Below are 22,808 nucleotides of genomic sequence, written 5' to 3' on the forward strand. Positions count from 1 at the left end.
CACGTGCATGCATGCACACACACACATACACACACCAGGGCACAGCACCTTCCTGTCGCTACAAACTGCACGGCCACACAATGCCCGTTTTATATCTGGAAGCTCCAGAAGCAGAAACCCTCAGTCACCCAAAGGGCACTTGTGAGGGAGATAATGCCGGGCCTGAGTGTAACAGTAAAGGTCAAGTGAAAAAATGGCTCGGCTATTTTTAATAGCAATAACTTGGCTATTCATGCTCCGCTGTGGACGCTGGGGCGAGAGCAGCAGCAGCAAACAGTGTAACAACAGCAGCAACCCCGAAATCCCTGCCCGCGGGGGTCCCGTCCTAGAAGAACCTGCTGAGCGTTTTCATGCTAGAGGAGCCCATCATGACGAGCTTGCCCGTGCAGTGTGCCCTGTCCCCAAGCCCAGCGCAGCCTGCCCCCTACTTACACGGGGGCCTCATCCCGGGTCTGGTCCTGGTGCCCTCCACCTCGCGGCCGTCGCGGTCCACGCACCAGCAGTAGCCGGTGCTGCCGTGGCACTGGGTGGGCACATAGTGTCCATGCTCATCACACTCGGGGACAAACAGCCCCGGCGGCCTGGGCTGCTGTGAGCCCGCCACCCCCGCCGCCCCGAGAATGTGTTCTCGCTCCAGCTGGCACCGGGTTTTCTCCACCTCTGTCGGGAGACAAGCAAAAGGCAGCAGTCAGGTGTGTCGCCCCTCCAGGCTCCCTGGCAGGGCTGCGGGGTCCCTGCGCCTCGCTCAAGACCTTGGGGCTGCCTGTCCATCACCGGGTTTGGTTTCATTGATTTTTCAAAATTTAAAACATCATGATTATTGGATGGATTTAATTGCCAAGAAGATTACATTTACATTTTCTTTTCACTCCTAGGTAGTTTTTTAATATTTAAGAATTTAAGCAGATTGACATAACATAAAATAAACCATTTAAAAATAAACAATTCGATGGCATTTAGAACATTCGTAATGCTGTGCAACCACCACCTCTATCTAGTTCCAAAGCGTTGTCATCACCCCATGTGCATTAAGCAGTGGCTCCCCGTGTCCCCTCCCTCCCAGCCCCTGGCTACCACCCGTCTGTATTCTGGAGCCATGAATGTATCTGTCCTGGACATTTCACATCAATAGACTCGTCCAACATGTGGCCTTTTGCCTCTGGCTTCTTTCACTTAGCAGAATGTTTCAAGACTCACCCAAATGATGGCATTTATCAGTAATTCCTTCCTGTTTATTGCTGAATAATATCACACTGTTTGAACAGGTCACATTTTGCTTATCCATTCATCCATTGCTGGATGGGTTTACTTTCAAGGCAGGAGTCCTCAAAGTTTTAAAACAGGGGGCCAGTTCACTGTCCCTCAGACCGTTGGAGAGTGCGCACTGTGGGCCCGGGACAAGTCGGCTGCTAAGCAGGACAGGCAGTGGCAACAAAAACACACAGAGGGCCGGATAAATGTGCTAGACGGCCGCATGTGGCCCGAGGGCCGTAGTTTGAGGATGCCTGTTTTAAGGAATTGTATGTTTTTCCTAAATGTGTCCTTCTACCATCTGAAGGTTCTTTTTTTTTTTTTTTTTAGGCTAGTCAAGTGAAGCAGTGGGAGTGGTGAAGGAACAAAGAAATCTGTAACTGGTTGTGACCAGTGAGCTGTAAACCCCCCTGCACTCGGACCAGCTCAAGCTTCATGATGACCCACATTGAGTCAAGGCTAAAGATGTAGGGTACCAGATACCCCTGAGTGCATTTGCCAAAATTTGTGTGTCTCCCTTTAATTAGGTCCTTCTCTTTGGCATGCAACTGAGCCTCTAAACTGTGCGGCACAGACCCCAAAACAGGGAAAGACAGAGGGCCTCCAGGTCCTGGGCTTCTGCATCCGTGGTTTCAACCAACTGTGGATCAAAAATATTCAGAAGAATGAACAACTGCATCTGCACTGAACATGTACAGATTTTTGTCTTTGCCATTATTCCCTAAACAATAGAGTATAACAACTATTTATGTGGCATTTACATTGTACTAGGTATTGTAAGTAATCTAGAGATGATTTAAAGTACACAGGAGGATGTGTGTAGGTTATATGCGAACACCATGCCATTTTATATCAGGGACTTGAACATATATATGTGGATTTTGGCATCCTCGGGGGGTCCTGGCACCAATGCCCTGAGGACACTCGGGACAGATGTACTTCCATATCTGTGGAATTGCTCATAAGAAGCCATGGCCTGGAATAAACGACTCCTAAATACACAGAATTGTAGGCGGCTCCACACAAGCCACCACTCGGGCCAGACCTGCATGCTCACCCACTGCAGTATCGACCACACAAAGCAAAGTCCAGTCACTGGCAGGAAGTACCCTTCTCCACGCCGCTGACTGCTGAGAGCTCTACGTCATTCATACAACGCGGCCTCTCCCTTCCAGGCCCTTCCATGTGCCGTCCTTTTTGTACCCCTGCCCGCCCCCTGGCCTGGTTAATCCTTCAAGAATCAGCTTAGTCATTTATTTCCTATTTACCTCCTTTAGGCCCCCAAGGCTGGGCCCAGCGCCCCTCTGTGAGCTCCCAGCACTCCGGCTTGCCCTCACGGTGGCTCTCGTCTCACAGACTCTAAGGAATACATCTCCCTGAGCAGACTCAAGGCTGTGGGAGGACAGTGACTGAATGGCCTTAACCTTCAGTCAAGAAGCCCCTGCTGGGCTGTGGCTGCGACTGTCCATGGGAATAACCCCCAGGGCCTGCCCTCTAGGAGCTCACGGTCTGGGGGAAGTGGCAAGTCAACACACAGCTACGGTTCAGGGAGTGAGTGTCATGTCCTGACGGAGGGGCCCAAGAAACAGCAGATGCACAGAAGAGACCTGCCACAGGCATGGAGGGCGAGGAGGGCCCGTGCACTTTCTCATGGCTAGAAGACTGCGGTTGGATAAACCCAGGGCCGGGCTCCGTCGGCTTTTCCTGTTAATGGGCAGAGAGTACATATTTTCCACTTTGTGAACCACAGAGTCTCTGTCACAATGACCCAGCTCTGCGGCTACAGCGTGAAAGCAACCACATTTAATACATACATGAATGAGTGTGCTGTTCCAATAAAACTTTATCCATAAAAAGATTTGGCCTTTGGGGACTGCAGTTGCCAACCTTGCTCTAGGGCATTACTGGTTATGATAGGGGGGAATTATACATATGCATGTGCTAATTAACATATATTACCATATGTTAATTAATAATAAAAACCTATTAAAGTCACATAGACTATAATATTTATTTCTCCACGTTTTATGTCTGAAAATGGTTTTGATTCTCAGTTCCCCCACTTCCGGTGTTACCTCGGGCCTGGCAGCAGTGCTGATTAAGCCGTGCCCCTGCAGCTGTGGAAGGGAGCCGGATGGAATCGCTAATCTCCCAGCATTGTTTTGAGGAGTCAGGGGGCTACAACCAGACAATGCACACAGAGGGAATTTTAGGCTCTGCACTCAAATGTTCGTTTGCAACCGTATCTACACAAAGCAAACCCAGTGACATTCGGTGGGTATGCTGCCAATGAATGTTTAAAGTACCTTTTGTCTGTGTTGCCAGTTCTCTTGTTGGCTGGCTTGAACGTGGCTGAGGAAAAGCAGTTATCGTGCCAGAAAAGTGTTTGTTGAACCTGGCAAGGGAAATCTGTGCATGTTTTCCTTTTGTCCCAGAGGCAAATATAAAAACCAAAACAAAACATTGGATGTAGGAAGCGCCCCACAAAGACATGAAATAAGCCATCTGGTCAGAATAAACGTCGGGTTTTGTTCACTCTTGGATGTAAAACTTGTTTACTTCCTGGAAATCTGACAGGGTTTTAGAGTTTCCACATAAGCTGTCCCCAATCACATATATATTTCATTTCATTCTCAGCACAATTCTGTGTGATAGGCAAGTGTGGTTTTTACACCAAATGAGAAAACTGAAGCTCAGAGAGGTTAAGGGGCTTCCCCAAGCCACAGCACCAGTAAGTGGCTTGGCTCAAACGGGAACCTGGGTTTTTGGGTTTCTGGTACACCAGGTCCCCCCCCCCCCTCTTCCTGGCCTGGCATCTCGAATCCACATCCCCAGTGCCTGGGCCGGCTCACACACAGGGCACGTGTCATGCCAGTGGTGACACACACACATTACCTTAACACAGTCACTGAAATTACCTGTGAACCCACAGACCCATTTTCCTGCCACCGGCAGAGGTACACCGTGGTGCTTTTCCAGTTCGAAAACAGAACTGGTGTTCTGTGTACTGTCAACCAAGTGACACTTTGAAGGGAGTAGAGGTTGTTCCATTTTATGTGGCTGACAGAGTTCTGTGTCAACACGGCGTTTGGCCAACATATAAAATCTCAAGTGATCCAGAATTTACAGAGGAACGTTTAAGTGCTGTATCTTGAACTTATAACAAGGAGCGGGAAACCTCACACGGTACTCAGGACACGGCATTTCAAGTGTGTTTATGGAAAGCTGTGATCTCAGGGGGCTTCCTGGGATGGTTCCTCAGCCTGGCCAGCAGGCCCCAGTGGGAACCCCCTGACGAGGCCCTCAGCCTCTATAGGGAATTTTCCATTAAGGCCTGGTGGGTGGCGTGGGAGGATAATGGGTAAGAAAGATACATTTCCTGAGCTTGTTTCTGGTTGATCAAATGATAACTCAGGCGAGCTGCTTCTTACTCATGTAGTTGGATCTACTAGGGAAGGAAGCATGCAAGGCCCGAGACTCATCTGAGGAACAGCAGGAAGTCTGGGGTGACTTTTCTGGTAGCAGGGGAGAAAGAGAATGAGAGGAAAGTGAAAAAGAGAAGGAAGGAAGAAGAAAGCACATTCTTGATCTTTGGACTTGCGTTCCATTCCCTTGCCCGATTAAATTTGTTTCTCTCCGTTCGCTCAAATCAACGACTGTTGTCACCTCGCATGTACTCAGTAGAGTGGAGGGAGGGAAGGTGCCCAAGAAATGTCAAGCCTCTCTGGGAAGAGAAGGACATACCACCATGGGAGAAACTGGGGCTACTTAGAATGGAAGTTGTTTGAGGAGGCGCCATTTATTCGGCCCCTTCCTGCACACAGTCCGAGTGTCCCCGTAAGGGAGGGCTGTCCCCAGGGGCCATGCAGGCTCCGAGCACGCACTTCCATGATGCACATCTCTGCACATGGTCACACAGGGTTGGTGCACGGTGCCTGGTCTCTGCTGCCTTTGAGACTTTGCTGGTCCGTCGCCTCATCTCATTAGCTGCCAAGTGGACACTTGTTAGTCCAAGGCTGCCAAGTTTCCAAGAATGGGAATTTATAAGTAAAGGGGACAATATCAACCTGACATGGTCGTTATCTACGTCACCACTGATAAGAAGAATAGTGGTGGCCGGGCGCGGTGGCTCACGCCTGTAATCCTAGCTCTCTGGGAGGCCGAGGCGGGCGGATTGCTCAAGGTCAGAAGTTCGAAACCAGCCTGAGCAAGAGCGAGACCCCGTCTCTACTATAAATAGAAAGAAATTAATTAGCCGGGCATGGTGGTGCATGCCTGTAGTCCCAGCTACTCGGGAGGCTGAGGCAGGAGGATTGCTGGAGCCCAGGAGATTGACGTTGCTGTGAGCTAGGCTGACGCCACGGCACTCACTCTAGCCCGGGCAACAAAGTGAGACTCTGTCTCAAAGAAAAAAAAAAAAAAAGAATAGTGGTAATAATAATAATGATAGGTGTCTTTACTTAGGAACTGTCTCGCCCCCAATTGTCACAGGAGTGGCGAGAAAGTGGCGTCCCGAGGGAGGAGCAGGGGGAACGAGCTATTAGAAAAGGGAAAAAAACGAGGGCAAAGCAGAAAGGTCATTAAACCACAAGAGAAAAAGGACACGCAGCTCTAGTCTGTGTGCTGTCCCTTTTGTCACCTTGTGAAACTGCACCATTGAGTTTTCCTCACACACCCGTCCCCTGGAGTGGCTGCTGGTCCCGTCCTCTCCTGAAACGCGACCACTGTGGCTGTTACAGCCACTGTGTTCCGCAGACCCCTCCAGTCAAGAACCCCAGGGACCCCCGAATCCCTTCCTTCCTTGTGTCACAAGCATTTCCCGAAAGAAGTGACGAGCCAGGGGCCCTGCAAGCACTGGGACACAGCTAAACAGGACAGTCCTCAGAGTCCTCAGGCTAGAAGGGAAAGTGAGGACCGCGGTCAGGGCCCGCGCAGTTGGAGAAGTGGCCGGCGGTGGTCCGAACCGGCTGTTGTGGGAGCAGAGAGGACAGGCAGCCGGCCTGCCTCAGGCCAGGGCTCGGCTGGCAGTGAGAGCAATAAACGTGCGGCGTCCTGTGCGTGGTCAGCCCGGCGGCCGGGGTGCCGCAGCCCAACTGACTGAAGAGCACAGGTTTTCAGACTATGAGTGCAGAAGGGACAGGAAGCCGACAAATTTGGGGTATTGGTGAGGGTGGTTGACCTGATGCTCCCTGGGCTTTAGGTTAGAGAGGACTTCAAGAAGGGACAGAGTTGCCGCAAGGGTCCGAGATGACTCTGCTGATTTGGAAACGTGGCCATGTGAGAGCTAAAAGGGAGGGAGGTGGTGGTGTGGTCAGAGGGCGCCATGGGCATCAAAACCAGGGAAGTTCTCAGGCCTGGGGGGGGGCTGGTGTGGATCCTCCACAACCTGGCCTCCACCCACCTGCCCACCTGCATCTCCCCTCATTATTCCTCCCGTCTCCTGTCCAAATCCTGCCCATCCTTTAAGGCTGAGAAAATATCCTCCTTCTTAGCTGGGCGCGGTGGCTCACACCTGTAATCCTAGCACTCTGGGAGGCAGAGGCGGGAGGATCGCTGGAGGTCAGGAGTTCTAGACCAGCCTGAGCAAGAGCGAGACCCCATCTCTACTAAAAATAGAAAAAATTAGCCGGGCGTGGTGGCGCATGCCTGTAGTCCCAGCTACTTGGGAGGCTGAGGCAGAAGGATGGCTTGAGCCCAGGAGTTTGAGGTTGTTGTGAGCTATGATGATACAACTACACTCTAGCCCAGACAACAGAGCAAGGCTCTGTCTCAAAAACAAACAAAAAAACCTTCCTTCTTCTCACACTTTCCCCAACTTACTAACTTTTCTAGCCCAGCTGGAGCTCCACTCCCAGCTGCTAGTTCTCACTGACAGACTCACTGCTATTAATAGTTTCAAGTGTTCCTTTTTCCTTGAGGTTGCTGTGAGCGATGATGATGCCACTGCACTCTAACCCAGGTGACAGAGCAAGACCCTGTCTCAAAAAATAAAAGGATTTGCGAGAGAGAGGGAGAGTACCGAAGATAGACAAAGAAGACTTAACATGTAAAATAGCAGTTCCCGAAGGAATAAGCCAAAGCAAGGAAAGAAAACAAATACTAAACGCTATAATTCAAGAACACTTCCTGAAATTAAAAAAAAAAAAAAAAGAATTTGAAATGATAAATTGAAAAAGCACACTGTGTAACTAAGGATATTGACCCAGAACAACCAACACCAAGACATATTCTAGTGAAATTATTGGACTTTTAAAGAGAAAGTCCTTCGGGCATCTAGGTAAAAAGAGGGAATTATCTTCAGAGTGTCCTTAGAATTTTGGACAGACATGCTTATGTCAGAAGAATATTTGAGATAGTCAAGGGAAAAAATATATGAAAAAGGAATACTGTTTCCATGAGCTCTTCCTGAGGAATCTCCTAGAACACAAGCTTCTGACAACCAAATAACTTTGAGAGACACTGACTGACAGCGAACAGTAAGTGTAGGGTCATGTGTTGAAGTAAGACTAAATGAGGGTTAAGGAAGATGGCGCAGTCTGCAATGGCTGCAGGCTCAGGCAAGGCAGATACAACTATAAACATGGGAGGGGAAATGCAAACATTTTTTTAAAAACTGTTCTCAGAAATCATATTGGTGAGGGTAGTATTAGTATTGTTATTCTGAGACTGCTGTGTGTGTCTAAAGTAAATGAGTGGCCGGGCGCGGTGGCTCACGCCTATAATCCTAGCACTCTGGGAGGCCGAGGCGGGCGGATTGCTCGAAGTCAGAAGTTCGAGAGCAGCCTGAGCAAGAGCGAGACCCCGTCTCTACTACAAATAGAAAGAAATTAATTGGCCAACTAATACATATAGAAAAAAATCAGCCGGGCATGGTGGCGCATGCCTGTAGTCCCACCTACTCGGGAGGCTGAGGCAGGAGGATCGCTTGAGCCCAGGAGATTGAGGTTGCTGTGAGCTATGCTGATGCCACGGCACTCACTCTAGCCTGGGCAACAAAGCGAGACTCTGTCTCAAAAAAAAACAAATAAAATAAAAAATAAAGTAAATGAATGATTGTGGTACATTTCAATTTTTATCATCCATTGTGCCCTTGAGATCCAAAGTCCTCAGTGTGGAAGGGGACACAGATATGATGTAAAAGAGGGTAAGGGAAAACTCCTGCAGTCATGAATCTGAATTGGAAATACCGATATGGACTCAAAAGGCTCTGTGTGAGCCTCCCCAGTACTTAGATTGGTCCTGCAATACCACTGCCCACTAAAAGAAGCCAGGGATTCACGAAGAAATGGCTGGTTCCTGTTCTGAGGCAGGAAATAGACATGAACTTGGAACATCTTGCCATACAAGGGCAGCTACCAATGACTACCAGGCTTGTGTCAAAATGACCAGGAGCCAACTTACAAAGGTTCTCAGGGCCCCAAGATGGAACTCTGAGCTATAGTGAGAATGACAGTTAAAACCAATTGATACCCCTTAGTTTGTAATGATATTTAAACATCAAAAGCTAATTTGTGGTTGACAAGGAATCTGTTTATTATCTTGACAACTAATAAATAAGAGGAAGATCCAAGAAGTTATCCTGCCTTTCCTTTATGAAATTACCACTGGGCAACCCAAGAGTAGATGAGGGGAAGGCATTTCTCTATAAAAGTATAAGCAATGAAAATAAATGTCTGATGTGAAAATAAAGCTTAATAAATAAAAAACATAATCACAGAACATCATTCCCACCTCTTCTTTAGAAATTAATGGACCTAGACAATAAGCATCAATTCTAACTAACAAATGAGAAAGAAATGATGAAATTAGGATATCACCACTTGTCACTCCCCAGGAATTAACCGATCTAGGCAATAATCATCAATGTCTCCTAACATCACAAAAAGTGAGACAAGCAGATATCATGTGCTTCTGATGGAAGATCACACCACCACCTACTGTCTTGCCAAAAGGATTGCACCTGAATCTAATAAGCCTCAGTCAGGTTGCAGGCAATTCAGAGCAGCGGTCCCCAACCTTTTTGGCACCAGGGATTGGTTTCATGGAAGACAATTTTTCCACGGATCTGGGGGTGGGAGTGGGGGTGGGGGATGGTTTTGGGATTATTCAAGGTCATTACTTTCACTGTGCAGTCAGACCTCTCTGCTAATGATAATCTGTATCTGCAGCCACTCCCCAGCGCTAGCATCACCGCCTCAGCTCCACCTCGGATCATCAGGCATTAGAGCACACACTATAGATCCCTTGCATGCGAAATTTATAGTAGGGTTCGAGCTCCTATGAGCATCTAATGCCATCTCTGATCTGACAGGAGGCGGAGCTTATGCAGTGATGCAAAGCTCCATGGGGAGCGGCTCTAAATACAGATGAAGCTTCATTGGCCTGCTGCTCACTTCCTACAGTACACTCTGGTTCCTAACAGGCCACAGACCAGTACCAGTCGGTGGCCCAGGGGTTGGGAACCCCAGATTTAGAGGACAGAGGAGCATGTCACACTGCACCATGAGTGGGAAACGCCACAGTTCAAAAGGTGTGGGTTCTTCAGTAGACCAATTGCAAGGGAAAAAAAAAAACAAAAACCCCAGAGGAGAAAACTAGAGATTAAAAAAATAAGCAGCACTAACCCTACAGTGTCTAGAAAAACACACAAGTGTGATAAAACTATAAAGAAATGCAAGAAAGGGATCATGACAAAAGTCAGATTAGAGGCTGCTTTTGGGGAGAGGGAGGAGGCTGTGCTTGGGACACAGCACCTGGAGGGGCTCCGGGGCCCCTGCTCACGTCCTACCTCTTGGCCTGGGTGGTAGCGACTAGGGGCCCCACCTTAGCATCACCCCTTGGACCACACATTTGTTTTACAATAAAAAGGTAGGGCAAAAAGAGAGAAAGAAGGAAGTGGACGCAGCAGTGCCAGGGACACCAGATGGCAAAAAGAGAGGGGTGTAGAATTGAGGGAAGTCTTCATTTTAAATTATCTTTTAGGTGAGAAATATCCCAACTGCTTTGTAACTGACCACAATTATCGAGTAGAGACAGAAAGGAAGCTGGGGGAGCCGGCGGCAGGAATGGCTAAGTTCATCTCAAACAACAGCCAGCGCATTCAACTAATGTTGATTAGAAGAAACTTATGATTTGTGATTGTATTTAATTTGCAAATCTGTTTTGATCTTATAGTTAGAAAGGAAATTGAAACCTAACTTTATCCCTAATAAAAACCATCTAAGCCAACATCAGAGGCCTTAACAATTGTTTTCTTTTAAAAGGGTCTACATAATACTCAGTTTTGAGAAAAACTGCTATAGAAAATCCTTTTATATAAAGAATTCAAGAAACCTTTTTTTTTTGTAACTAAATAAACTATTCAGGCCTCATGTTTCTTATTTATAAAACGAACAGGATGGATTACAGACTTTCTACTGCCCCTTCCAGGTGTAACCAGGAAATTCCAGTTTTCTCACATTGGGTTTGCTTGAAACACAGCGTAGCCTAGAACATAAACAACAGAAGCCTAATGAACAAGAAGCACGCATTAAATTGTTTCTCGGCTTTCTTTCCTTTAAGTTGCACCCTCCTGCATGTCTGCAGGTGGCCCCGCGTTCTGAACTCTGCCATCTGCTTCCTCTCTGAGGTGTGTGGTGCATCTCCAGGTGCAGAATGCTGGTAAGCGGAGCGGTGCCAAGTGCAAAGAGAAGTGACCAATATCCACAGGCTTGGCATTTGCCCTTAAGGACCAGACTTTACACGCCCCTCTTGGATACTCTAATAAGCTCCCCTATGTCACAAAAATCTAGCCAGTTGCATTCTCTCGGACATTGTCCAGCCAAGGTGAGTGGCTGTGGTGGCCAGCCTCCAGGATGGCCCCCATCTTCCCCACCTCCTGGTCCCCACACACTGGGGTAGGCCCCTCTCTCCCTATAAGAGGCTTGGCCTGAGATTGATAGTATCAGTGAAGTGATAGTATGTCATTTCCAAGATTAGGTTATAAAAGATTATGGCTTCCATCTTGGCAAGCCCCCCTCCCCCATCTTTCTCTCTCTCTGGCTCCCCCTCATCCTTTGCTCTGGAGGGAGCCAGCTGCCAGGTCTTGAACATGCTGAGTCAGCCCTGTGGAGAGACCCACGTTGTGAGGAACTGAGGCCCACCAACGACCACGTGGGTCCTTCACCAGGGACCCACATCTGCCGTCAGAGAAGACCACAGCCCCGGCTGATGTCTTGGCAACAACCTCTTGAGAGACCCTGAACCAGGACCTCCCAGGTAAGCCCCTCCTGAGTTCTTGACCTACAGAAACTGCGAGATAATAGATTTTATCGTCTTAAGTAACTAACTATGGGGTAATTTGTTATGTAACAACAGAGAACCAACACATTGGCTTTCAAACTTTGTAACCATGACCCACAGAAAGAAATACAATTTCCTCAGCAACCCAGTACACACATGCACCCTTAGACACACACACACACATCATGTACATGCACACATTGTTTCATGAAACAATATTTATTCCTACTATACAATACTCTATGAACTCTAATATTTTCTAGATTATTGTTTTTTATTCATTCCATTTTCTAAAAAATGACAATAGTGATAGACTAAACTGACTTCACAACCCATACATGGGTTGTGGGGAAGAAAGCAGAAGGACAGAGGGAAAGAAACGTAATTTCTTGTATTTTGCCTGTCATCAGTTGACACTGCGGTAGCCGTGACCTTGACTGGCTCACCTTCAAAGCCAAGTAAGCTTTGTTGTTGCAGCTGGCCCGTCTGTATAGAGTAAGCGCCAAATAAGTGCCAACTGGTTGATCCTGCCCTTCACGATGTTTGGCAGCAGGAATTCAGATGACACTAACTACACTTTATTTTTCTCTCTGCAATGTTTCTTAAAGTACTTTAGTGATACACAATTTAGAATAATATGATGAAAACCACTGTATTCATATTCTGCCTGCAAAAATAAAACATCAGAAATACAAAAGTAGTCCTTGTGCTACGATCAGAATGTTTGTGTCTCCCCCCTCCAAATTCATATATTGAAATTCTAACCCCCAAGGTGATGACATTAGGAGGTGGGGGCCTTTGGGGAGTGATTAGATCATGAAGGTGGATCCCTCACGAATAGGATAAGTGTCCTTATAACAGAGCCCCCAGAGAGACCTTTGCCCTCTCCGCCACATGAGGACATTGCAAAAAGATGTCATCCTGGGTAGTGGTATCATCACAGCTCACTGCAATCTCAAACTCCTGGGCTCAAGTGATCTTATTGCCTCAGCATCCCGAGTAGCTGGGACTATACGCACATGCCATGATGCCCGGCTAATTCTTCTATTTTTAGTAGAGAGTGAGTCTTGCTCTTGCTCAGGCTGGTCTTGAACTCCTGACATCAAGCAGTCCTCCTGCCTGGGCCTCCCAGAGTGCTAGGATTACAGGCATGAGCCACCGTGCCCAGCCTATAGTTTTATAGCCTTATATATATATATATATACACATAGGTTGATTTTCATATAGGCTTACATTTTATATACATGGGGTCATACTGTATATATCCTTTTATAATTATTTTTGCTAAACATTATGCTGTTGAGACTTAGCCATTAACTCTAGTTCATTCATTATAACTGCTTTATGTTCCCTCGTTGTGAGAATCATACCAAGTCATTTCTCCTGTTTACAGTCATTTGGGTTTTCTTCTGCTACAAACAATACTCAGTGAATATTCTTGTACATTTCTAGTGCACAATTCTCTCTCGGGTATATAACTAGATGTTAATTTTCTTGAGGGAACAGGATCAAATACATAAACAATCCTGGCAAACAGCTCGAATTGGTTTTATCCTTGTCCCATCTTTCTATCCCAGCCTACGGATCTGGATTTGTTTCTGTTTAGTCAACACAGCCCGAAAGAGGGGCAAAGAGTCAGGTTAAAACAACAAAAACCAAAAAATGAAACATCTGCTTCTCTTTGAACTGGAGATGGGAGCAAGCCCAAGGAAATCAAGGATGTTAGTCATTTGCAATAGCTGCTGCAATGTCTTAAACGATCACGAACTCCTCTATGGAATGTGCCTATTGAGATTTCTGGGCAGCGTTGCAGTCTTCACCCATAACTTCAGGAACAAACGATTGCCCTGCCTGGGTTTATCTAAGCCAGGGCTTGGCAAGCTTTTTCTGTCAAGGGCCAGATGGTGGGCTATTTAGGGTTTTTAGGCTTTGTGGGCTTTGCAATCTCTGTCATGACCACTGAACTTTGCCTTTATAGAACAAAAGCAGCCACAGACTATACATAAACTAGTGAGCATGGCTGTGTTCCAATAAAACATTATTTACAAAAAGAGACAGTGGGCCACATTTGGCCCACAGGCCATAGTAGGCTGGCTGACCCTTGTTCTAAGCAGAAGAAAACAACTTAGATCAGCAACATGTTGTATTATGGGTCAAAATTTAAACTTTCACCTGATAGTTTCCCCTTTTAGATTGGCAACTATTCTAAAAACCAGTTGTAGTGAGAGTGTGGATAAACAAATACTTTCAAATGCTGCTGGTAGGCGTGGAAACTGGCACATTCATTTATTCTCTTCAACAACTACAGATGGCTGTGAGCCCCACCACGGACCACACACTCCACCGGGTACTGGAGACATAAAAGTCAAGTCCATGCGGCACCTGGTCCTCAATGTGCTCACAGGTGAATGAAGGAGACAGACATTTAAGCAGTTACTAACTGCTTAAAACATGGTGAGATATAAATTTATCACAGCATGAATATATCTAATCAACAATATCAGCAATAATTAAAAATAAAAAACACAACTGGCTAACTCCAGACTGAGCTGGAGGATAAGAATATATTCTTACTCTCATGTCAGGACACCATGTGGGGTCAAAGACCACAACTGGATTTGGAGCCCATCAAGTAGACTGGGTTTGCGTCTCATGCTAGTGTTTATGAACTGGGCAACCCTGACCGCGCCTTTCTCTTTTTCAGTTTCAGCATCCTCTGTGCGAAAGGAGACAGTAATTAGTACTTACCTTGCAAAGACAACATCAACACTGAAATAGTGAAACAGTAGTTGTTAAAGCACCAAACGGCGGCGGATTATACTCATTCATCCAACAGCATTTGTTAAATGCCTGCCAAGTTCCCAGGCTCATTCCAGGTACTGGCGTGGACCTGCCATGATCCTCAGGCTCTAATGAGATGCCACTCAAGCTTCAGGTCAGCAACAGCTCTAGAAGCTGTGTGGTTCTGGTCCGGTGTGACAGGCCTTTCACCCCCGACCTCCCACCCCAACCCCAGCTCCATTCCCTGCGACTCTTAAAAAACCTGTGTGAGGTAACTTTATGTGTCAATTTCAGTGGGCCACAAGGTGCCCAAATATTTCGTCAAACGTGATTCTGGGTGGTTTTGTGAGGGTATTTTTGATGAGATTAACATTTAAATCAATAGACTGAGAAAAGCAGATGGTCATCCCCAATGTGGGTGGGCCACGTCTGATCAGGTGAAGGCCTGGCTAGAACAAAAAACCTGACCCTCCCTCTAGTAAAAGAGCGACTTCTTCCTGCCTGATGGCCTTCCAACTGGAATACCATTTCTTTTTTTTCCTGCTACTGGACTTGAACTGATCTGAAACATCAGCTCTTCCTGGGTCTGGAGCCAGCTGGCCTTCAGACTACAGCTAGGCCCTCAGCTCTCCTGCTTCGGAGGAGGCCTTTGAACTTGGGCTGGAACTAAACCATGGGCTTCCTCAGGTCTGCCGCTTACTGACTGTAGATCTGGGGATTTGTCATGTACCCCAATTTCTTGTAATAAATCTCTCTCTCTCTGTGCATAGATATATACATATTGATCCTCCTGGTTCTGTTTCTCTGGAGAGCCCTGACAAACCCACACCAGTCCTCATCCTGCACTGCTGGTTCAAGTCACAAGGGTGATCAGATTCCAGGCTGCCAGGACAGCAATGGTCCACGTGTGGGGTGCCCCCTGGAGTTGTGCAGTGTACAACCTGCACAACTCTCCATTGCAGTCCGTGCTCTGATCTCCCACCTTGACAACCCTTAGAACTGTCCGAGGAGCCTCTCACCTCCCCACCCCACCTTCTCTCTCAGGGTCAAGTACTCAGAATTCAAGGTTGGGCTACCGACGCCAAACGTGCCATCACCTCACCTCCAGGCACGCAACGGAAGCCATCGCCCTGGTAACCGGGTTTGCACTGGCAGGTGAAGGAGCCGGGAGTGTTGTAGCAGATGGCGTCGGGGTGACATCGGCTTGTCTGACACTCATCCACATCTGCAAAACAGCCACCAGGCCCAGGGACAATGAGATTATTTCTTCAGGAACTTGTAGTTTACACCGTACTTTAAGCCTCTTGCTCAAATCTATGGGAACTTACTGACCTGGGAACAGTGATTCACAACTCACTAAATATAATCAAGACACTAACTCCCCAATTTCTATCTGCTGCACGTGCTTCACTTGACAGTACTGTTTTCATGGAAAATGTTTCTGTCAAGCTTGCAAAAGGGGAAAAAATATATAAAACGATCCCTCCTGTCATAAACGAGAGCTTCAAAAATGTCTGAGTGTTTGGAGACAGATTATTAACTGCTTGACGGAAAATCCCCAGAGATAAGAAAAAATCTACATGTTCAGTAATGAAGAAAAGGTATCTCAGAGATTAGTACCTATCTGAGAAAGTTTGGATTCTTCAGAAATACCCTATGGGATAATGTTAAGTAATTTTGCAAACCAAGAGACCCAGGGTACACTGTTCATGGGTTACCTTACCTAAAATTACCCTGAAGAGCACCCTGGCAGCCAACAACAGGCTCATCTCAAGTCTGAGAGAATTCTGGGGAGTCATTTGTTCTCTGACTCTACAATCATTTATTCAATAAGGGAACTTTGTTTTTTTTGGAAAAAAAAATTAGAGCAGGCCAGTTGAATGACTATATGTATCTTATTAAATAAAACAACGGACTTTAAGCTCCTGCATGCAAGGACTGTTTGTCTCTTTATGAAAGATAAACAATATCCTCAGTTCCTAGCAGACGGCAGGTGTCTAATTGTTGCCGGAATGAGTAAGTCACATGGAACAAAATAGTTGGGGTGAGCCAAGTGTCTACACCAGTGAGAACAGCCCCCCCCCCCAAAGAAAATGCATAGTTCAAACTCCTAGAGAGACATAAAAAGCAGCCCGTTTACCAGTGGAGCTGAGAGAATAATTATTTGATATACTCAGGAGTGGGTGGGTGATTAGCACACAATAAGCACCACCTGGGGAACTTTTCCAGGTAACACAGAGGGACAAGTCAGAGCGACCACGCACCTTGGCAGGCCCGGCCGTCCCCGGAGAAGCCCGGCAAACAGGAGCAGGCATAGGAGGAGCCTCCGGTGTAGACGCACTGGGCCCGCTGGGGGATGTCGCAGTCATGCAGGCCAGTGGTGCAGTAGTTGACGGGGCGCTGGTCCACCACAGCTGCAGAACAGAAGGTTGGTGCACAGAGCGTGCAAGAACATCCCGTGAGCAGGCCCCGTGCCCTTCCAAGCTCCCTTGGCACCCAGGGTTTAATGCAGCGGGGCTCTATAAACAGGGACCGCATCGGGCTTCACCCCTGCTCCCCACTGGGCTGGTACCACTGCTCTCATCCCATTTCCTGCCACCTGCGTTCTGCCTCTGGCTGGTTTTCACCAACTGGCACCACGGCCATTCAGCCTGGCTTCCAACCCTAGTCCCAGGGCTCTGTCTCAGGCCACGTTCCTTATCAGGTCCCCATAGCTAGTCCCCAGAACCCAGTTTTCCCTTCATCTGCATCTGGAGGCGGAACATCTGCAGAGGCCGGACTTCCCATGGCAGCTCTCAGGGGAGCATCGGAGCGAAGGAGCTGGGTCTTTGGCCTTCGTCCACTCTGGGCAGGCAGAATGTTCGCTACAAATGCCCACGTCAAAGCCACCCACTTGCCACCAAGGAAGGAGAAATAAACGTTTCCAAGGCAGCGAGAGAGGTATGGTCAAAAGACGGTGGGCCGCTGGGGTAGGCAGCCCTGGGTTTACACCAGGTACACACGAGTCAATCACATGAACTCGGATAAACTGTATTAACTTAGAGCCTTGCGTTCTTCCTCTGAAGAACAGGAATTACTTCCAGCTGCTAAGCACAAGGGAGGCCGGTATAGGGGGCTATTGTTTTCTAAAGGGTCCTACTGGCAGAACTCATGCAATGAGGGCTGAGGAAGTAGGGGAGGGACACAGAGGCCAGTTGCTAATACCCCGTCCCTTGCTACTGCGCCGAGATGGAAGGCAAGGGCTGGGGTCGACAGGAAACCAATGATCCAGTCCAATCACTTCATTTTACAGATGAGGGACTGAGGCCCAGAGAGGTTAAGTATCTTCCTTAAAATCAAATGTCTGGGAGCAGACATTAGCACAGCCCCTGTCTAGCACCCCACCCTGCCCCTCCAGTGAGGGTGGACATCAGGAATGGTTGGATCTAGATACCTAGGTCACTGTGCCTCACACACACACACACACACACACACACGTGTGCCAAAAAGGATCTCAGTGACTGTGCACACCACCACCCAAGGGGTAAAGTCTCCACTACCCAAGTGGGAGCCAAGATGTAATTTGAATGGCGTGGCCATTAAAAGTAAACTCTGAAATCTCCTTAGCCTCAAAAGCAAAGAAGGAAGTCAGGCTGAACGCACAGAAATTGATGTTCTCTATTGAGAGAGAAAAAAAAAAAATAACTTTGGCGGAGCTGAAATCTCAACTCTGTGCAAAAGGAACTGGCCTCCCTGAGCTCACAGCTGTTTGGGTCACACTCAAAATATGAGAACTGCCTGTTCCCTCCCACCCTCAGGACACCACTTCACCCTGGGACCTCAGCGGCCTCACCCAAGCTTTGAGGCAGAGCACAGAGAAAACATTCTGGGGTGTAGTGCACAGCGAGGAAGGGGCGAGGAGATGGTTCGCTGATGCAGTACGAGAGGAATCTGTTTTAAGCTGGGAAGACAGGCTGCCCTCCCGACCTGGAAATATGCCTTGGTTGTTCGAGAATCTTGAGCTTAAAATTCTCGGAACCAACAGGTCAAAGTGCAGTAGGAGGAAAATTTTAAACAATGACCCAGGGCATAATTAGCCTAACTCACAGCAGCAACTTAACTTCCTTCATTCAAGCTAGAAAGGTACACTGCTACTTGTGGTTCGTGAAGTTAAAATCCATAAACGGAATGGCCCCAAATGGAATTTCAGATGTAACTCAGGTAGAATTCAATCTAAGACAGGAGATGACACAAAAGTGCCTATAAGGTAGTTGCTCAGTGTGAATCCCAAGACTACTAATTACTAGGAGAAACAAGTCTACTAGCTTTAATAGCTATTCAAAGTATAACGAAAATGGGCCAGCCTCTGTGGCTCACGCCTGTAATCCTAGCACTCTGGGAGGCTGAGGCAGGAGGATCATTTGAGCTCAGGAGTTCAAGACCAGCCTGAGCAAGAGCAAGACCTTGTCTCCACTAAAAATAAATAGAAAGAAATTAGCTGGACAAACTATATATATATATATATATATATATATGTTTTTAAAAAAATTAGCCAGGCACAATGGCACATACCTGTAGTCCCAGCTACTCGGGAGGCTGAGGCAGGAGGATTGCTCGAGCCCAGGAGTTTGAGGTTGCTGTGAGCTAGGCTGACACCACAGCACTCACTCTAGCCCGGGCAACAGAGTGAGACTATGTCTCAAAAAAAAAAAAAAAAGGAAAATAAAAAAGTATTTTCGAAAACGAAAGAGAGCAAATATAATGCAAAAGCTTGCAACAGGTGAGGTGATGGTATTACTAGTGTAGACAATTGGTACTTGTGACTCTCCAGGGAGTCAGAGGGCAGAGGCCAAATGTGATTTCATCTTGGTAAACTGCCCTTCCCAGCACCAGACCCTGGCACCTTCCCCCTTGGCCGGGATTGTGACCCGGAACGCTACCTTTTACCCCAGAGCTGACATACACCATATGGAAAAGTCACCTGGAGAACTCACCTACACACGTCCCCTCGTCCGAAAACCGGTAGCCCTCGACGCACTCACAGCGGAAGGTGCCCGGGTGATTATTGCAGACCGCGTGGCTCCCGCACACCGAGGGCTGCTCTGAGCATTCGTCGATATCTGCAGCCAAGTTTTTAAAAATGCACACGTTTAAAAACCCCTTCAGACATCACTGAATACAAGAAAATTGTAAGCATTTTCACCTAAGAATGGATCAGTTTTAAAACACATTTTTCTGCATTCGAACAGCAGTGTTATACATACGATTTTTTTTTCTGTGCATTACTTTAGAGAGTGGGCCCAGGCCTTTACCCTAAGTGAACGGGCTTCCCCCACCTCTCTGGGAGCTACTTGCTGGGTCTAGGGCCCCTGCACACGAGTCACTCACATCGGATTGGCAAACGCATACCAGAAGGACACACAGACAGGTGTCTGGACTCTGAAAGGGGTTCCTAAACTCGAGAGCACGTATAAGTATGCTATCGTTCAAAAATACTACCTTTCTCCAATTACAGTTAGAACAAAATGCTGAGCTAATTAAAGCCTAATTGTGGATTTTTGAATATTATCTAGAGCTTAGTGAACTAAAAGGAAAGCCATTAAATCATAAGACTACAAATGAACTAGTAGGTGATATCCTTTCCATGACAATAATACAGCCAGCATCATGGGGCAACTAGAGCAAAAAGCACATGCTTTGGGGCTGGACGTAGCTTGGTTCTACTCCTTTCTCCTTGCAAGTTACCTAACTATTCAGCCTCCGTTTCCTTATTGGTACATAAGCATAATAATAACACTCATCCTGAGGGTTCTTCTGAGAATTACGGGAAACAGGCATAGCCCAAAGAAACATCTAGCATGCTCAAGACGCAGAGCAGTTATTGCAATTATTGGGGATTCACTGACACCCCTAACCATGATGACAGATTTGGCTGATTCTGGGAATATGTACCTCTGAAGGCCACTTGCTTTGGGGTCAGTCTGTGGCTACCACTAATGTTAAGGTTAGTTGGCCCTGACAAGAAACTGAGCTAACCCGTCATCACCCTGGTCCCTTGTCCACTAGTGGGTTGGGATGAACAGTAACACCAGGTCCTTCCCAACGCCAAACTCACATTCAGAGTGTACGCTGGCATTTCTAAAACTCCGAGATGTGTGTGAAGACGGTTTCATAACGGCTGAGACCACACGGCTCCCCTCCCCCTCACACATCTCCTCCCCCCTGTTTTAATGTGGACCTTTCACACGTGGGGGACAAAGGCCGTCTGGCTTATTGGACAGCGCTGCACAAGACAAACATTCTTGCCACATCAGCCCCATCAGATTGTCCTATAACCCAGGCAAAAACCCAAACCAAATGGCATTCAAATTTTTTTTTTAAACAAAGTCTCACTCTATTGCCCGGGCTAGAGTGCCATGGCATCAGCCTAGCTCACAGCAACCTCAAACTCCTGGGCTCAAGCAATCTTTCCTGCCTCAGCCTCCCAAGTAGCTGGGACTACAGGCATGTGCCACCATGCTTGGCTAATTTTTTCTATATATTTTTAGTTGGCCAATTCATTTGTTTCCGTTTTTAGTAGAGACGGGTCTCGCTCTTGCTCAGGCTGGTTTTGAACTCCTGACCTTGAGCAATCCTCCTGCCTTGGCCTCTCAGAGTGCTAGGATTACAGGCGTCAGCCACCGTGCCCAGCCGGTATTCAACTTTTTGAGACCGTACTGAACTGTGTGTTTCTGTAAAGTGTTTAAGAAACGAGGCCTCAGACAACAGGACTGCAGCAGGCACAGCTGGAAGGTTCCGGAACAAAGCCCCTCCCAAAGCAGGCTCTTGCACCAGCTAGAGCTGGTGGGAGTGGGCACGGGTGGTGGGGTTGGGGGACGGGATTCAGCAAGTGCGGATGCCACAGCTCCATCTACCAGCTGCTGCTCCAACAACATGGAAGGAAAAAGATCCTTCCTGCGTCTGCTATCTCTGCATCACAACTCTCAGAGGACACTCCCCGCTGGACACATTGTACAAACTGCAGGACTCAGTGACTTAGACTCAACTGCCAAAGCACAAGAGCACAGAGCAGCAGTTTTCCATCAAGAAGACAGAGCAAAAGCACCAGGGGAACTTTTCCAAGCTCCGTTCCTCCCTGGGAACATTTATGCAAGGGGATCTGTGTGCTTTGAAAAAGCTCCCACGTGATCCGGCTCTCCTCTCATGCCCTACCTGGAGAACCACTGACGGATAGGAGCTTGGGGCTGGTGGGATGTGGGAAGGGACAGTCCCCCGGCACCACTTCCACCCCCGCGCAGGTGTACACACACAAGCCAGGCCACACAACACTCTAGAGACAAGCCCCTAGCAATTTCCCAGCTAATATTCCACAGTCCTTGCAGTGTGGAAGTTCTTCCTGACGTGTAATTTAAATCCTTTTTTCTATAAATGGAGGCCAGGACCTTAACCCTTTCTTTAGTGGAAACTATGACCTGTTTAGTAGTTAATAACTCTCTCATAACATACCACAGTATCTACTTGAAGATGAGTATTTTATTATTCAACATCTAGTCAACCTCTTCTCTGGAAAGAGATCTCCTTTCACATAATCACTTTCTAACTCACTAGGAAAATCCTCGGTTATTGTAATTACTGCTTCCTTTTGGACTTCTTTCAGAGTTGCTTCTTTTCCCATATTTTCAACGACCCTAAGTTTCTCCGATTTTCCCCTTTTATGAAGGCCAGGCTCTTGAGAAGAGTCTCACTGTGGATTTGTTAAATGCCTTCTACACACTCGACAATCACTCGATGAGCGATTAGCCAAAACTATCGCTCGGGCCCCAGAGTGAACCGCGGAGCTCTGTGCGGCCACTGAAAATCTTCCCCGAATCAACCCGGCTAACCGTTCGCTGTGCAAGGCCTAACCAGAAACCAGCCTTGTCGCGGGTGTCATGTACCATCATGTCAACGCTCCACACACTGAATCCCAAAGCCTCATCCTCATCCTCCTCCGTGGCACTTCCCCGGTCAAAATAACACATGAAGTGATCTGCTTAATGCAATTTCCTGTTAAAAAGCCTCACGTCTCACTGCATTATCACTCGGAGGCATGTCCTAGTGACCCAGAACAATAAGTGTCCTGACTGGGAACACAGCCGCATTCCGCAGAGGTAATACCCCGGCACAACAGCCCGCCGCAGCACAAAAGTGAGTCTGTAGAGACCACCTGTCTTCCTGGCCGAGAGCATCCGGGGATTTTCTAGGATAGCACAGATCACATAACGCGTGCCTTCCGAAGTGAAGCATTCCCACGGTGACAAGACGGGGCACCTGGAGCAGGAGCAGCCACCGTGGTTCAGCAGCAGCAGGTTGGGCTATCTCTACACGTTATGACTACTCAGGTGGCTTGTGGCATTGAAGGAGGGCCGCAGGAACGCCAAGGAGGTGAGGCACGTGGAGGAGAGCGCCCCCAAGTGGAGCCCGTCTGCACAGCCTGGGAGGGGGCCGCGCATACACACGCAGCCTCGTGTTGCTTC

The 22,808-nt window shown here is 47.6% G+C and overlaps 2 protein-coding genes across 3 annotated transcripts in view; both read right to left on the reverse strand.

The window, feature by feature from the left end:
- LYST (lysosomal trafficking regulator) overlaps nucleotides 1-22,808 on the reverse strand; it is a 408,790-nt gene that overhangs the window by 292,214 nt on the left and 93,768 nt on the right. The gene's annotated exons all lie outside the window — the stretch shown is intronic.
- Nucleotides 1-22,808, reverse strand: part of NID1 (nidogen 1) — a 77,254-nt gene that overhangs the window by 17,070 nt on the left and 37,376 nt on the right. For both annotated transcript variants that reach the window (XM_075995486.1, XM_012738285.2), the window contains exons 10-13: nucleotides 19,287-19,412; nucleotides 16,578-16,727; nucleotides 15,416-15,538; nucleotides 433-660 (exon numbers count right to left, since the gene is read on the reverse strand). In XM_075995486.1, the coding sequence (XP_075851601.1) occupies nucleotides 433-660; nucleotides 15,416-15,538; nucleotides 16,578-16,727; nucleotides 19,287-19,412 (627 nt within the window). The remainder of the gene's footprint in view (nucleotides 1-432; nucleotides 661-15,415; nucleotides 15,539-16,577; nucleotides 16,728-19,286; nucleotides 19,413-22,808) is intronic.

This window comes from Microcebus murinus, chromosome 19 (genome assembly GCF_040939455.1).
Source record: "Microcebus murinus isolate Inina chromosome 19, M.murinus_Inina_mat1.0, whole genome shotgun sequence".
In the NCBI taxonomy this organism is placed as follows: domain Eukaryota; kingdom Metazoa; phylum Chordata; class Mammalia; order Primates; family Cheirogaleidae; genus Microcebus; species Microcebus murinus.